General features: G+C 33.8%; 1 protein-coding gene across 9 annotated transcripts in view; it reads left to right on the top strand.

Annotated features, from left to right (window-relative positions):
* The window catches only part of CSNK1G1 (casein kinase 1 gamma 1), a 248682-nt gene that overhangs the window by 157654 nt on the left and 76199 nt on the right, over window positions 1-14829 (top strand). For all 9 annotated transcript variants that reach the window (XM_074234377.1, XM_074234373.1, XM_074234375.1 and 6 more), the window contains one exon: window positions 7222-7291. In XM_074234377.1, coding sequence (XP_074090478.1) covers window positions 7222-7291 — 70 coding nt within the window. The remainder of the gene's footprint in view (window positions 1-7221; window positions 7292-14829) is intronic.

Raw genomic sequence — 14829 nt, 5'->3', positions numbered from 1 at the left:
GAGGCTAGAGGCATTCCCAATAAGATCAGGGGTGAAACAAGGGTGGCCATTATCACCACTACTTTTCAATATTGTATTAAAAATATTAACATCAGCAATTAGAGAAGAAAAAGAAATTGAAGGAATTAGAATTGGGAAGGAAGAGACAAAACTCTCACTCTTTGCAGATGACATGATGGTCCACCTAGCGAATCCCATGAAATCATCCAAAAAACTACTGGAAACAATTAGCAATTTTATCAAAGTTGCAGGTTATAAAATAAATCCTCATAAATCCTCAACTTTTCTATATATGTCTAGCAAGATACAGCAGGAAGAGCTAGAAAGAGAAATCCCATTCAAAGTAACCTCAGACAATATAAAATACTTGGGAGTCCATTTGCCAAGACAGACTCAGAATCTTTTTGAAAACAATTATAAACACTTCTCACACAAATTAAATCAGATTTAAATAACTGGGCAAATATCAATTGTTCATGGATAGGTAGAGCTAATATAATAAAAATAACAATTCTACCAAAACCAAACTGTCTGTTTAAGTGCCCTACCAATCAAAATTCCAAAAAATTACTTTAATGAGTTAGAAAAAATTGTAAGTAAATTCATATGGAGAAATAAAAAGTCAGTTGCCAGGAGCTTAATGAAAAAAAAAGTGCAAAAGAAGGTGGCTTCGCCCTTCCTGATCTAAAATTATATCATAAAGCATCAGTCATCAAAAGTGCTTGGTATTGGCTAAGAAATAAGAGTGGTGGACCAGTGGAATAGACTAGGTGTAAAAGCAGGAGATGATTACAGTAATCTGCTGTTTGATAAACCCAAAGAGTCCAGCCATTGGGATAAAAACTCCCTCTTTGATAAAAACTGCTGGGATAATTGGAAGTTAGTATGGAAGAAACTTAGATTAGACCAACACCTCACACCCTTTACCAAGATAAGATCCAAATGGTTACAGGACTTAGACATAAAAAATAATACTGTAAGCAAATTAGAAGATCAATGATTAGTTTACCTGTCAGATCTATGGAAAGGGGAGCAGTTTATGACTAAGGAAGAGTTGGAGAACATCACCAAAAACCGATTAGATGATTTCAATTACATTAAATTAAAAAGCTTTTGCACCAATAAAACCAATGTAACCAAGATCAAAAGAAATGTAGTAAATTGGGAAACAATCTTTACAACTAATGATTCTGACAAAGGACTCATTTCTAAAATATACAGAGAACTGAGTCATATTTTTAAAACAAAAAGCCATTCCCCAATTGACAAATGGTCAAAGGATATGCAAAGGCAATTTACAGGTGAGGAGATCAAAGCAATCCATAGCCATATGAAAAAATGCTCTAAATCATTAATTTATTAGAGAAATGCAAATTAAACCTTCTCTGAGGTGCCACCTCACACCTCTCAGACTGGCCTATATGACCAGGAAGGATAATGATCATTGTTGGCAGGGTTGTGGGAAATCTGGGACACTATTACACTGTTGGTGGAGCTGTGAACTCATCCAACCCTTCTGGAGAGCTATTTGGAACTATGCCCAAAGGGCAACAAAAATGTGCATACCCTTTGACCCAGCAATACCAGTACTGGGTCTATACCCTGTAGAGATGATGAAAAAGGGTAAAAACATTACTGGTAAAAAAATATTTATAGCAGCCCTTTTTGTGGTGGCAAAGAATTGGAAATCAAGTAAATGTCCTTCAGCTGGGGAATGGCTTAGCAAACTGTGGTTTATGTATGTCATGGAAAACTATTGTTCTATTTGAAACTAGGAGGGACGGGATTTCAGGGAAGCCTGGAGGGATTTAAATGAACTGATGTTGAGTGAGATGAGTAGAACCAGAAAAACACTGTACACCCTAACAGCAACATGGGGGTGATGTTCAACCTTGAGGGACTTGCTCATTCCATCAGTGCAACAATTAGGAACAATTTTGGGCTGTCTGCAAAGAAGAGTGCCATCTGTATCCAGATAAGGAGCTGTGGAGTTTGAACAAAGTTCAAGGACTATTCCCTTTAATTTAGAAAAAACCAGATATCTTATTGTCTGATCTTGTCACCTCTTAGACTTCTCTTCTTTAAGGATAGGATTTCTCCCTCATCACACCGAGTTTGGATCAAGGTACAACATGGAGGGGGTGGCAAGGTGGCATAGTGGATAAAGCACTGGCCTTGGAGTCAGGAGTACCTGGGTTCAAATTCTGTCTCAGACTAGCTGTGTGGCCTTGGGCAAGCCACTTAACCCCATTTGCCTTGTAAAAACCTAAAAAAACAAAAAAGGTACAACATGGAAACAAAGTAAAGACTGACAGAGTGCTTTCTGTGGGGGGGGGTGGGGGGAGGGAAGCAAGATAGTGGGAAAATTGTAAAACTCAAATAATATCTTTAATAAAAATTAATTTAAAAAAAGAAATATAATTAGCATTTGGTACAAAATATGTACTTGTGGACTTTCTGCCATTTTAGCTCCATTTTGCTGGTATATTCATTATATTGTATGTGTGTTTTCTGTAATGTCTTGCAGAGATACTCTGTCAATTGTATGTCTTCTCTATGACTACAACCTTTCTGAACCCATATCTTATATTAATTGTGGAATAAATGTGTCTTTTTTTATTCGGGTTTATTCTGAAAAAAAGTACTTTGACACTTTAGTTGGCCGAACATTCCATGGCCATCTGTTCAAAAATATTGGCTATATAGCATAATAATCACTTCCCATGATCTGTTTAGAGTACTTGTATATTCCAGATGTCGACCCACTTCTTTTGGCTTTCATTTATTTATTTATTTATTTTTTTGGGGGGTGTTTATTTTATTTTTTTATTCTCATTTTGTACAAATGTGTTTTTTTACATTAATAAAATATTCTTGTTTAGGAGTAAACGCAATACCCCCTCCCCCCATGTATATAGACTTGCTTGAGCGATAAAGTAAAGGGGAGAGAAAAAATAAAAATTAAAATTAATAACAATAGTAATAATTGTAGGTATGGCTAGGTGGCACAATGGACAAAGCACCAGCCCTGGAGCCAGGAGCACCTGAGCCCACATCCAGCTCCATAGACCCAACAGTCACCCAGGTGCGTGACATGCAAGCCACCCAATCCCCACTGCCCTGCAAAAACCAAAAAGAAAAAAAACGACCCAAAATAAAGTAAAATAGTAATAATAGTAAGGGTGACTGGGTGGTGGACGTGGACCCACTTTTAATGGACACCTTTTACTTTTTTGCTTTCTCAATCAGTGAGTGAGACCAGGCTGAATATTTCTTACTAAAGTTTTCCAGGTATGAATAAACGAAGTAGATTGTTGTTTTTCCACATGAATAATGGAAGTAGATTCTTGATTATGATATTCTATTTTCTAAATTCATCATCCCAAGAAAATATTTTTTTAAAAACACTCGAGTTTTTCCTCCAAGGTGAGAAAATACTTTAACAAAGTATTACAATCAAAATCCTGAAGCAAATTGTGCACACTGATTGGAGAATATTACAAAAAAAATTTTTTCAGTATTTGAATTCAGTATTCAGAATTTGGAATATTATTGTACTTAAAGGAACAAAGACTACAAGAGCAGCTAAATTGTACAATGGTTAGAGTACTGGCCCTGGAGCTAGGAGAACCTGAGTTCAAATCTGGCCTCAGTCACTTAATAATTACCTAACTGTGTGACCTTGAGCAAGTCACTTAATCCCATTTCCTTGTAACCCCCCCCAAAAAAACCTCCCAAAATCCTGCCTCAGACACTTGATACTTATTAGCTGTGTGACCTTGGCAAGTCACTTGATAGCACAACCCCACAAAAAAAAAAAAGCAAAAATAAAAAAAGGAACAAGGACTAGGAAGATTGAAGAAAAACATGGGAAGACTTTTTCAGTGTGATACACAGTAAGGAATCAAAAAAACAATAAATGCAATGACTTCAATAATATAAATTAAAACATCACAAAGCAATAAATATTTCAGGGCTGTTTTGTTTCTGGGATCTTCAGAGATCTTAATTGGGACTATTTAAAAGTATTTACAATATTTCTATAATCAGAACTCTTTCACAGCCTTTTCTAGCTGTGACTTAATCAAATTCAACATAAGAAAGACCCAAAAACATTCTAGAGTATAGATGGGAATTTGGTGTCTTTGAGTGAAAAGTTTAAGTATTTGAAAAAAATGTTTTTATATGATATGATTCATCTTTAATTTACACACCCCAAAGTAAGAAATTATATTGAAATTTATTTTCAATCTATTATTTTAAATTCAAAAGCTTTTATAAGATGCAAGTAGGATAAAGGGAAGGTACTAGGAAAAATTTTTATCTATCAGATATTTTTTATAAGGATTTCATATCTAAGATGCACACACATACACATACATATATGTTTGTGTCTGTGTGTATAAAACAAATATGGCCAAAACCCATTCACTAATGAATAACTTGTCAGAAGAGTAACTAACATTTCTCAAAAGAAAATTGTGAACAATAATCATATGATAGAATAATATTTAGAGAAAAGTAAATCAAAACAATGCTGAAATTTTAGCTCATATACAGCAAATTGACATTGATGATGGAACATGGGAATGTTAAAGTGGTAAAGAAGACAGGTATATTAACATAGATTTGGAGTTATAAGAAATTGTGATTTCACCTGATCATTCTTGAATGCAAATTGTAATTTGGCTAAGAAGATGGCTTAGGAGTTCTTATCCCTTGTGATTTCTCTGTCATACTCAATTTGGATCAGTGTCTACCATGGAAACAATGTAAAGACTGACAAATTGCCTTCTTTGGGGAGCTTGGGGGGAGGGAAGTAAGATTAGGAGAAAATTTCACTTTTTTTAAAAGGCAAATGGGGTTAAGTGGCTTGCCCAAGGCCACACAGCTAGGTAATTATTAAGTGTCTGAGGCCAGATTTGAACCCAGGTACTCCTGACTCCAGGGCCGGTGCTCTATCCACTGCGCCACCTAGCTGCTGCCCCTAATTAGGGAAAAAAATTGTAAAACTCAAATAAAATCTTTAATAAAGGGGAAAAAAGTTCATATCCTTTGACTCAGAGATCTGTTACTAAGTACATATGATGAGGAAGTTAAAGAGAGAAAAATGCTGGATATACTAAAATATTTCTAGTATCACTTTTTATGATAGCAAAAATCTAGAAGCAAAGTAGATAAAAATCTATTAGGGAACTATTAAAGTTGTGGCTTATCAATGTAATGGAATATTTTTCTGCTATAAGAAGCAATGATTATCACAAAGACAGAGAAGCAAGGGAAGATTTAGGTGATGTATCCTGAATATGGCAGAACAAGGAAAACAAAACACGAGATAACTTTAACAATGTAAATGAACAGATACATCCCCAAACAAGAATAAAAACCAAAATTGAACATCACATAATTATGATGACCAAGGCAAGGCTCAAAAAAGTAATGAAAAAATGCAAATAAATATCACTACCAGTGGTTGGGGTAACTTTGAATTAAAAAATGTACATATGCTGTCAAACTCAATTGCTATTTACTTTTACTAAACAGCCTTTTATTCTTTGTTATAAGGAATATTACTGTGGAGGAGAATTTCAAAGACACATATACAAAATTTAAATTTTTTTGTAAATAGTATTTTATTTTTCTTAACTACATAAAGATATTTTTCAATTTTCATTTTTTGTAAGATTTTGAATTCCACATTTTTTTCTTCTCCTCTCCCAACTTCTCCTCTTCAACATGACAAGCAATCTGATATGGTTTTTACATGTGCCATCATATAAATATTTTTCCACATTAGTCATGCTGTGAAAGAAGAAATAGAACAAGAGAGAAAAATCACAAAAAACAAATCAGTGAGAATAGTATGCTTCGGTCTGCATTCAGACTCCATATTTCTTTCTTTGGATGTGTATAGCATATCCTTCATGAATCTGTTGGAATTGTATTGTTGGAAAAAGAGCTAAGTGGATCATAGCTGATCATCACTCAATTTTACTGTTACTGTGTGTGATATTGTCCTGGTTCTGCTCTCTTCACTTAGCATCAGTTCATGTAAGTCACTCGCAGGCGTTTTCTGAAATCTACTTGTTCATCATTTCTTACAAACAATCATATTCCACTTCACTTATATACCACAACTTGTTCAATCATCCCCCAGTTGTTGGGTATTCCCTCAATTTACAATTCTTTGCCATCACAAAAGAGTTGACATGAATATTTTTGTATGTAAAAGTCCTTTTTCCTTTTTTATCATCTCTTTGGGATATAGACCTAGTAATGGTATTATTGTTGGATCAAGGAATATGCAGTTTGATTTCCCTTTGGGCACAATTCCAAATTGCTCTCCAGAATGGAGGATCAGCTCACAATTTGACCAGCAGTTTTTTGAGTTTCTCAATTTTCCCATGTCATCTCTAAGGTTGATCATTTTCCTTTTATGTCATATTATTCAGTCTGATAAATGTGAGATGGTACCTCAGAGTTGTTTTAATTTGCATTTCTCTAACTAATAGTAATTTAGAACATTTTTTATTTGCCTATAGAGAAATTATTTTTAACATCTTCATCTGCAAGCTGCATCTTCATATTTTTTGACCATTTTTCAACTAGGGACTGAGTTGTTTTCTTATAATTCGATTGTTCTTTATATGTTTGAGCATGAGATATTTATAAAAACTACTAGCTATTAAAATTGGTTCCCATCATGCTGCTTTCCTCCTAGTCTTTGTTGCATTGGTTTTTTGGTGTCAAAATTTTAATTTAATTTAATCAAAATTATCCTTTTTGTATTTCATAATGTTCTCTATCTCTTCTTTGGTTATGAATTCTTCCCTTCTCCATAGATATGACAGATAAAGTAATCCTTGCTCTCCTAATTTGTTTATGGTATTGCCCTTTATGTTGAAATCACATACCTATTTTGACCTTACCTTGGTATTATAGTGTGAGATGTTGGACTATGCCTAGTTTTTACCATACTATTTTCCATTTTTACCAGCATTTTTTGTTATATACTGCATTCTTATCCCAGAAACTGGAATCTTGCAGCTAACAAAGCAATAGATTGCAATAGATTGCTATAATCTTTCACTAATGAGTCTTGTGTACCTAATCTGTTCCACTATACACAGTATGACTTCTTGCTTTGGTTTATTTTGAAATATTATGATAGAACAGTATTTTATTTTTGCTTAAATTTGATCATAAATTTTCTTCTTGCAGGAACCAATAAAATCACGTGCCCCACAGCTTCATTTAGAGTACAGGTTTTATAAACAGCTCGGCAATGCAGGTAAGTGAGGCTTTTCTCTTTGTGGAATATATATTAATAGGAAGATACATATTATTATTAACTGTACTTTATTTTATACCTGCATCCAACCTGTCTCCGTTTGTTACTTTCCAAAAGATGATAGTGTTTATCTTCTGAAATTGTCATTAAGTTTGTTAGATGGATCTTCCTTGTTATCTTGGTACTCCCTTGAGACTTGTCTTTCTTTATTTCTTGACACTGGAACAGTGATTTTAAAACCTCTTCATAGTTAGAAATGACAAATTGGTTCTGAATTGTAATTCACTATACTCTCTTTCTGGAAAGGACAGTGATTTCAGAGAAAGAAATTTAAAATTTTAAACTGGAAACTTTCATTAATGTAATTATTTGTATATGTTATCTGGCTCGTTTTCTTCTTAAAAAATAGAATCGTAAAAAAAAAAAACCTGATCCCTTGGAAACTCTCTATTAAGCCTGATCCCTCTTCAAATCTATTTTCTTTCTTTGAATTGTTAAATTGTTGACTCAAGAGGGATTCAGTCATGTAGTTGTCACTGGTGCTAAAAGTTTCTCCTGAGAATGTTAAATCATTCAGATCATGCCTTTAGTATAAAAGAAATTATATTACATTGTGTTTTTTCATGTCAATAACATTGTGTGAATGAATGAAACATGATTCATATAAAGATCAAGTGCTGATGAATTATCATAGAAATACCCTCTTTCCAAAAAAATAATCATTCAAAAATAAAACTTAGTGGCATTTTATAGCTTCAAATGTTCTTTTCCATTCTGCTCTGTGTAGAAAATTGTTTATCTTGATTATGTTTGCTTAGTTTTCATAATCAGATATACCTTGATTCTTTATCTCTCTTCACTTTCTCTTAGTGACTTCATCAACTTCCCTGAATTTTATTATCATCCCTTTGCAGACTTGTTCTTAGTTTTAGTTTTTCAGGAATCATCCCTTTCCTGAACTGTAGTATGGTACTGCCTATTGGACATTTTGAACTGGATATTTTAAAGACTATCTTTGCCTGAATTACCCACCCTTCACTTTTTTTTTAAATCTCTAATTTCATTAGAATAGCAAATTCCTAGTGAGGAATTTCCTCCATCAATGCATATTGTTTATTTCCCTATTATTTGGAAAGAATCTCTATTCCTTCCAGTAAGCCAAGTTTACAACCCTTCTAGATTAGTATTTTATTTATTTGAATACTTCTAAGAAATTTATTTTTATTTATTTATTATGATAGTTTTCTATTGCCTAACATGATGAGAATTTATGTTGCAATGAAGCCTAGGTTCTGCTCACCTCCTTTTTGTTTTTTTTTAATTCTTTTTACAATTAAAAGACATGATTCAGCTCCTTATCTTAACTAATCCCACATACTCAGTAGGTCAGTTCTACCTCAGATCTGTCCCCTTCTGCACTTAAACTTGGCTACCTTCTCTCTGGCTCAGCCTAGTTCAAAGCCTCCTTATTGGTTTCCCTCTCCCAAGATTCTCCTGTCTCTAATCTATTCCCCATATACTTGTCAAAGTGTTATTCCTCAGATTCTTCATTATTCCTTCAAGTTCATGTGGCTCTCTGTTATTGTTAGGATCAAATACCAGTCCTTTAGGATCTGATTCTCATGTTTTTCCAAGTGTAATTAATGATATATAAAGTGGCCTTGTGACTGTTAGTCACACTTAGCATAAGTTTTGCCCCCAGTCCTAGAATATCATCCATAATCCACCTTTGCCTCTTATCTCTAGTTTCCTTTATAGCTTAGCTCAGCTCAAGTCACACCATTTACAAAAGACTTTCTTATCTCTCCCCCATGGTTACCCCCCTTCAGTCTTTTTCCTTTAAATTCTCCTTTTTTATTTGGTCTTTGTATTATTATTAAATTCTCCTTTTTTATTTGGTCTTTGTATCATTTTATGTATATATATATACATATATATAATTAATGTAGATTTTCTCTCTCAATATAGTAAAAGAGCCTCGAAGGCAAGTACTGTTTGATTTTTATTTTTGTGTTCTTAGCTCCTCTCATAATACCTAGTATATAGACCGTTGTTTGAACCTTAAAATGTCATTGAGTCCAACACTTTTATTTTACAGCTGATCAAACTGAGTCCAGAGAGGTGAAGTAATTTGGTAAAGATGACACCAAAAATAAATATCAGAAGTGAAATTGAAACTCGGGGTTTCTGACTCCAGAGCCAGTGCATTTGCCATTGACTATTTGTTTATTGATTGATAAACTCATCATGTTATTTTAAAACTAAGCTTAGATGTTGATTTGATTCTGCTTTCTGCCAGTCTTTTTTGGTGTTGATTTATGTTATTACCTTATATTTGCTTGTATTTGAACATGCCTTGAAGGCAGGTACCTGGGCACATAATATGTATGTTGAACTCAATTAGATGTTCCTTTCCTCATAGCCTGCTGTCCTGATAATAATAGATACTGTACCCCCAAATTAAGGATAAGTGATGAAGCTGAAATGAATAGTATTTTATCTACGTATAACTCCCTAGTATTTTGCCTTACCTTTCATGCATGGTAGGTTCTCTGTCAGTATTTGTTGGTTGTGTGGTTCATTATATATCCATGAGTACAGAGTGCCTTTGGGCTCACTGGTTGAGAGTACCTAAATAGGTGCATTGTCCCAGACCCTAAACCTCACATGAACATTTTAATGTAAGTTCTACCTTCTCCAAAAGTATCTAAAATACTTTGTTGTATGTTTTGAAATGTAATTGCTAGGTTGTTCCTGGTATCTATAAACTTCCTGGTAGTAATAAGTGTATTGAACTTGGGTTAACAAAGTAAACTGACTCTGTAGTCCTTGGAATATAAAGAATGCTGAGTTAAAGCTATTGTGGAAAGTTGGGCTGGTTTGGTGGGTTTGATTTCATAACTCTTCCCATGTCTCAGTTAGAGCAAAGGTCAAAATTGATAACCTCCATTCAGCATAGAGAAAGAAAGAATCTCACAAATGTATTCTGTTTGGAAAACAAGAACTTGATCACCTGTAATATACTAATTTCTTAATGTTCAATGGAAGCATAAGATGGCACCGAAAAATAGCAATTTGGGCAGATTTAGAGCTCTTGACATAAGTACTGTTCAAAAGATGGGGAGGTCACTAAGGTCATCATTAGGCCACTTAAGTGATGACATTTCAAGCCAGTAAATCTTTCTCAGTTATATATTACTTGTAAAGATTTGACCTAGTTTTTCTATCATGGGGGAATATTTTATTACTGTGATGGATCTTTGGTCTTACTGATGCAGACACTCCCTCCAACAGTGCCTTCTTATATGTATGACTGGCCCATACCTTCTGTTGTTAATATATACAGTGTCCATTGAGTGTTTAGGATAAGGTTAAGCTGTATTTTTCCTCTTGTCATTGTATGATTACCATTAAAATATACAAATTACTAATTATCCCTCTTTGTTGCTAATGACTGGCTTTGATCTTCTTTTCCAGGCATCAGTGTTTTTTGTATACTCTGACACATTTCCTATGTAGTTCTTCATTGTTAATACATATTATGTTGAACTGAATTAAATATTCCTCTCTCGTGGCATACTGTCCTGATAATAATAGATACTGGACCCCCAACTTTAACTTTTTTTGTTTTTGTGAGACAGTGGGGTTAAGTAACTTGCCCAAGATCACACACCTCCTGAGTATCAAGTGTATAAGTTTAGATTTGAACTTGGGTCCTCCTGACTCCAGAGCCAGTGCTCTATCTGCTGTGCCACCTGGTTTTGCTTTCCATTTTAAATGTGGCAGTCTAAAAATTCATAGGTACATAGCATCACTGGAAGGACTTCCTTAAAAGTAATTTTTATTGCTCTTTTGGTTCTTTATCTCCTAAATTTACCCATCACCTCTCTTAGACATCCCATATAACAAATATTTTTTTAAAGAAAGAAAAAGAAAAAACACTAGCAAAATTAATATATACAAAAAAGTCTGAAAATATATGCAGTGTTCCACCCTGTGGGGAGAAATGGGGAGGTGACTTCTTATTTCTCTTCTTTCGTTCCATGCTTATTCTTTGTAATTTTGCAATGTTTATTTTGTTTGTATTGTGCTTTTTGTTCTTTCCATTTATATTCTTGTAGTTATTTTGTATATTATTTTCTTGATTCTACTTACTTGACTTTACATAAGTTTAAGTAAATCTTTCCATGATTTTCTAGTCATTTTATTTATCTGAAGAATATTTGCATTAAAATTATTTACTTTTCTGAAGAGAGGCACTCTAGGTATGGACTACAGCATATAATCTCAGAATTTTTTGCTCTATTAATTTACTGATTTTTTTTCTCTTTTACATTTTTTTGTCATAAGGCATGGGAGGGAAATACAGAGGGAAATATGTAGGTGATATAAAAACAAAAGATAACTTTTTTTATGTGCATTTTTTTTTTCAGGGAGATGCTTAAATGTTACAGGAGCACTCTACAATTTCCATAAAGTACTCTGCTTTTCTGGTTCACTTTCAAAGTTAGTTCATTGTCCATTTAACTGTATTTCACAGCCTGGAGAATAGAACTTTATCCACTGTTAATCCAAACTCTTATTGTTATTATAGATTTTATTTAGTAGGCTTTATATGGTGCACCAGACCTTGATCAAATCATCGTAGTGTTATATTAGAGCAATTGGAGAACCTCACTAGTTATCTCTTTCAAAATATTTGAGATGATTTTTAACTTATAAATGAAAGATATCTTGTTGGGGATTGGAAGCTGACTTTAAGGAGTTTTTTTTTTTTGTTTTGTTGAATTAGATGATTTTTTTAATAGTCAACCAACAATAAATCTTGTATTTTCTAAATCTTTTATTCAGTTTTGTGACTGTAAGTTCTGGTCTGCTATAGGCTAGAACTGTTCATGGAAAAGTCTTAAGTAAAACTTAGAACTTTTCATGAATGATGTCATTTTTTGTAAAGATTTTATACAGTTGCTTAAATAAGCAAATAAAAAGGTAGTGATTTTTTCTTTATCATTTTAAAAAATTAGTAATAGTGATTTCTTCCCCAAATATATCACAATCCCTAAAACAAAATTATGCCACTTCCACTACAGATCTGCCTTGTTTTTTTTTTTTAAGTTGCTTTTCTACTTTTTCATGTACCATATCAAAGACTTTAATCTTAAGAGTTCAGAGTGGTTCAATTTTCATTGATTGAGTAGATCAGAACTTAGTCTTCTTTGGTGACATTTCTTATGTAGCACATCAGGAATTATGGTTTTTAGAATTAATGAAAATTCAATTAATGAAAAATAAACTTGTTTTACAAATCTTAAGAAATTTTTTCAATTGTTTTCTTCCAGTTCCATCCTTAAAAATGTTCTTGAGTGATCTGACTTATAAACTTGTTATTTCCTCTGTAAACTTAAGAAGCAGTCCAGGGCAGCTTGGTGGCGCACAGAGCATCTGCCTTTAGACTCAGGAGAACTTGAGTTCAAATACAATCTCAGACACTTGATACTTATTAGCTGTGTGATCTTAGGCAACTCACTTAACCTTATTGCAACCCCCCCCCCCCCCCCCCCCCCCCCCGCCCATGAAGCAGTGCTGTTTATTGAATTCCCTTCTCCTTATTCATAAGATTTTATTTTTGCTTAAGTACATTTTTTTTTCCTTTTGGGGAGTAGGTTGGAGTGGGAGTGAGAGGGGAAGAATTTTTTGCTGATTGAAAATGATTTCAAAAGTATCTTCATGAAGCAGTTACTTTGGTGCAGTACCAGACTCCAAAAGAAAATGATTAAATTGAAGATGAGATATTTTATACAGTTGCCTTCGTTTTTCATGTGCTACCATTCTATTTCAAACAAGTTTCATGTCTGCAGCAAGGATGTTCACTTTTAAATCTGAAATAATCCCATTTTATTATTTAACAACTGATAACACTCACTTGCAACTGCTAAAGATCCAAGTCAGCCTTCAGCCCCACTAGTCTTCTGCTTTTATGAAAGAATCTCCTTGGAAATACCTAGAATATCTCCATATCTTATGCTTGATTTTCTTCAAAAAAACTTATCAAGGCAAGATGAAAATGAGCATCCCTTATTATTGGCATATAAGCAATGCAACATCATGTTGAATTCATCAATATTGGCAGCAAGAGCAAAAGACTGCAGAAGTGATACTAATTGCATATTTCTTGATTCTTTTTTCCTCTTTCAACTGAGGCCCTTTTGTGGCTGCTTCTCCTTTAGAATCTCTGACATTCAGCTGTGATTATGGAGTAGAGGTGGATTAAAAGAAATTTACTTTTTTGGTTTGTCTGTATTTTTATTAGATTTGTGCTTTTTAAATTTTTTTCTTTTTTCTTGTATTTCCCCTTTCTTTTATTCCTCTTCTTACATTCTGAGGAGCTGGAAGTACTGCCATCTTCATCTGAGCTAGAATCCTCAACTGTTATATCTTCATATCGTTTTCATGATGCTTATTCTCCCTTATTGATGTCATAAATGGCATTTTCAAGTGCTACTCTGAACTGTTCAAAGTTTTGATTGCCTTTGATAAAGAATGGGCATTCTTTATTACCTGTTCTACATCCAGACTGTTTACAGCACCAACATTACATAACCTTGACTTCTTTCCCCAGTGGCCTCCAGAGTCCTTTAGACAGTGCATGCCCCAACTGGAATGTTCATTGCCTAGTACATTTGGTATTCAGTCTTCTGGCTTGGTCTTATCTTCCTTGAATAAGTCCAGAAGGAGGTTTTTCATGAAAGGACTCGAGGTACTGAGCACATTTTGCCAGCACCATTTCTGCTCGTGGCCCCACTGTTGCTCCAGCTATGCTGCCTCCCAGACCACTTGGTTGGCAGAGGCATGGCTGGACTGGGTTGGGTCAGGCTTGACCAGTCAGGCAGTGGGCAGGAGCCATAGGACTATTCATGATTTCACAAATGAATTTTCATGTTGTGAACCATTTTTGCCCTTTGAAGTAATATCTTTTTGTATGGTTTCTAGACTCTTGATCTCTTCATTGTCCTGATTTATGTCAAATCCTTAAATGGTGAAAATTTGTGTTGATATTTCATTTGTCCCTTCTTTTTTGAGCACCATCTGCTTAATTGTCATCTGGGAGATACCATCTTCCCTAATTAATTATATCAGCTGCATAAAAATTTTTATTTATATTTCACTAATTTATTATTGATTTTTATCTTTAACAAAATATTGGTTTGATTTTTTTGGGTGTGTGTATTTACAAACTTATATTTGTATTTTGATTTCTGTACACACCCATACATACAAATGCTGTTGATTCAGAAATAACAGCATATCAATAGCCAGGACTTTTCAGTCTTTTCATGTGTAATAATTTTCATTTCCTATTTGGATTATCTGGAGTTTGTACTGCACTTACTTTTTTTCAAAGAATTATTAATGCTGTACTTATGTGATGTTTTTTTACAATCCACAAACTTTTAGTCTCTATTTTTTTTTACTTGAGAACAGTTGGAAAATGCTATAAAGAAGCAAACAATAAGGTTAACGAAATGGAATGAGAGGAT

The sequence above is a fragment of the Macrotis lagotis genome, chromosome 4 (assembly GCF_037893015.1).
Source record: "Macrotis lagotis isolate mMagLag1 chromosome 4, bilby.v1.9.chrom.fasta, whole genome shotgun sequence".
Lineage (NCBI taxonomy): Eukaryota > Metazoa > Chordata > Mammalia > Peramelemorphia > Peramelidae > Macrotis > Macrotis lagotis.
Note: the sequence above shows the minus strand (reverse complement) of the source record. Positions and strands in the feature narration are given on the sequence as shown.